Source organism: Ylistrum balloti, unplaced genomic scaffold (assembly GCF_031769215.1).
Source record: "Ylistrum balloti isolate Yb309-2 unplaced genomic scaffold, AGI_CSIRO_Ybal_v1 Utg370720, whole genome shotgun sequence".
NCBI lineage: Eukaryota > Metazoa > Mollusca > Bivalvia > Pectinida > Pectinidae > Ylistrum > Ylistrum balloti.
Genome location: NW_026782428.1, coordinates 454,618 through 456,258, shown reverse-complemented (window position 1 = coordinate 456,258; position 1,641 = coordinate 454,618). Strand labels below are relative to the sequence as shown.

The 1,641-nt window shown below is 38.1% G+C and overlaps 1 protein-coding gene across 1 annotated transcript; it reads left to right on the top strand.

The window, feature by feature from the left end:
• The first annotated feature begins 322 nt into the window (after positions 1–322).
• Positions 323–1,297, top strand: LOC132557768 (protein rtoA-like). Its single transcript, XM_060222294.1, has one exon. The coding sequence runs from the start codon at positions 323–325 to the stop codon at positions 1,295–1,297; it is 975 nt and encodes a 324-aa protein (XP_060078277.1).
• Positions 1,298–1,641: the final 344 nt, after the last annotated feature.

The following is a 1,641-nucleotide window of genomic DNA, read 5'->3' as shown; positions in this document are numbered from 1 at the left end:
TAATACTACAAATTAATCATCAGCTAAAATGGCACAACTGATTCTGAGACAAAATCTTCCTTTATAACAAACTCTGCTCCATCGTTTCATTTCGGATTGGCTTCAGATGTAAACAGTGGTTTTGTTTCTATAGTCATAAGACTCTGGTTATTGCTGTTGTAGAATTATCATCAAAAAGAACATTAAAAAAAATTGTTTCAAATTGAAAATGTAAAATGTATAAAGGCAGGTTGTATAAGGGTGACAGAGATAAGCAGTTATTCCACAAAAAAATATTAAAAAAATATCAGTAGTCTACAAGGTTCAAACAGCAGTAGTCTACATGGTTCAACCAACAGTAGTCTACATGGTTCAAACAGCAGTAGTCTACATGGTTCAAACAGCAGTAGTCTACATGGTTCAACCAACAGTAGTCTACATGGTTCTACATGGTTCAAACAGCAGTATTCTACATGGTTCAAACAGCAGTAGTCTACATGGTTCAAACAGCAGTAGTCTACATGGTCCAAACAGCTGTAGTCTACATGGTTCAAACAGCAGTAGTCTACATAGTTCAAACAGCAGTAGTCTACATGGTTCAAACATCAGTAGTCTACATGGTTCAACCAACAGTAGTCTACATGGTTCAAACAGCAGTAGTCTACATGGTTCAAACAGCAGTAGTCTACATGGTTCAAACAGCAGTAGTCTACATGGTTCAAACAGCAGTAGTCTACATGGTTCAAACAGCAGTAGTCTACATGGTCCAAACAGCTGTAGTCTACATGGTTCAAACAGCAGTAGTCTACATGGTTCAAACAGCAGTAGTCTACATGGTTCAACCAACAGTAGTCTACATGGTTCAAACATCAGTAGTCTACATGGTCCAAACAGCTGTAGTCTACATGGTTCAAACAGCAGTAGTCTACATGGTTCAACCAACAGTAGTCTACATGGTTCAAACAGCAGTAGTCTACATGGTTCAAACAGCAGTAGTCTACATGGTTCAAACAGCAGTAGTCTACATGGTTCAAACATCAGTAGTCTACATGGTTCAAACAGCAGTAGTCTACATGGTTCAAACATCAGTAGTCTACATGGTTCAAACAGCAGTAGTCTACATGGTTCAAACAGCAGTAGTCTACATGGTTCAACCAACAGTAGTCTACATGGTTCAAATAGCAGTAGTCTACATGGTTCAAACAGCAGTAGTCTACATGGTTCAAATAGCAGTAGTATACATGGTTCAAACATCAGTAGTCTACATGGTTCAAACATCAGCAGTTTACATGGTTCTACATGGTTCAAACAGCAGTAGTCTACATGGTTCAAACATCAGTAGTCTACATAGTTCTACATGGTTTAAACAGCAGTATTCTACATGGTTCAAACAGCAGTAGTCTACATGGTTTAAACAGCAGTAGTCTACATGGTTCTACATGGTTTAAACAGCAGTATTCTACATGGTTCAAACAGCAGTAGTCTACATGGTTCAAACAGCAGTAGTCTACATGGTTCAAATAGCAGTAGTATACATGGTTCAAACATCAGTAGTCTACATGGTTCAAACATCAGTAGTTTACATGGTTCTACATGGTTCAAACAGCAGTAGTCTACATGGTTCAAACATCAGTAGTCTACATGGTTCTACATGGTTTAAAC

Bases quoted from the DNA above. Each gene is read 5' to 3' on its own strand.
- LOC132557768 (XM_060222294.1), top strand. From the start codon at position 323: ATGGTTCAACCAACAGTAGTCTACATGGTTCAAACAGCAGTAGTCTAC.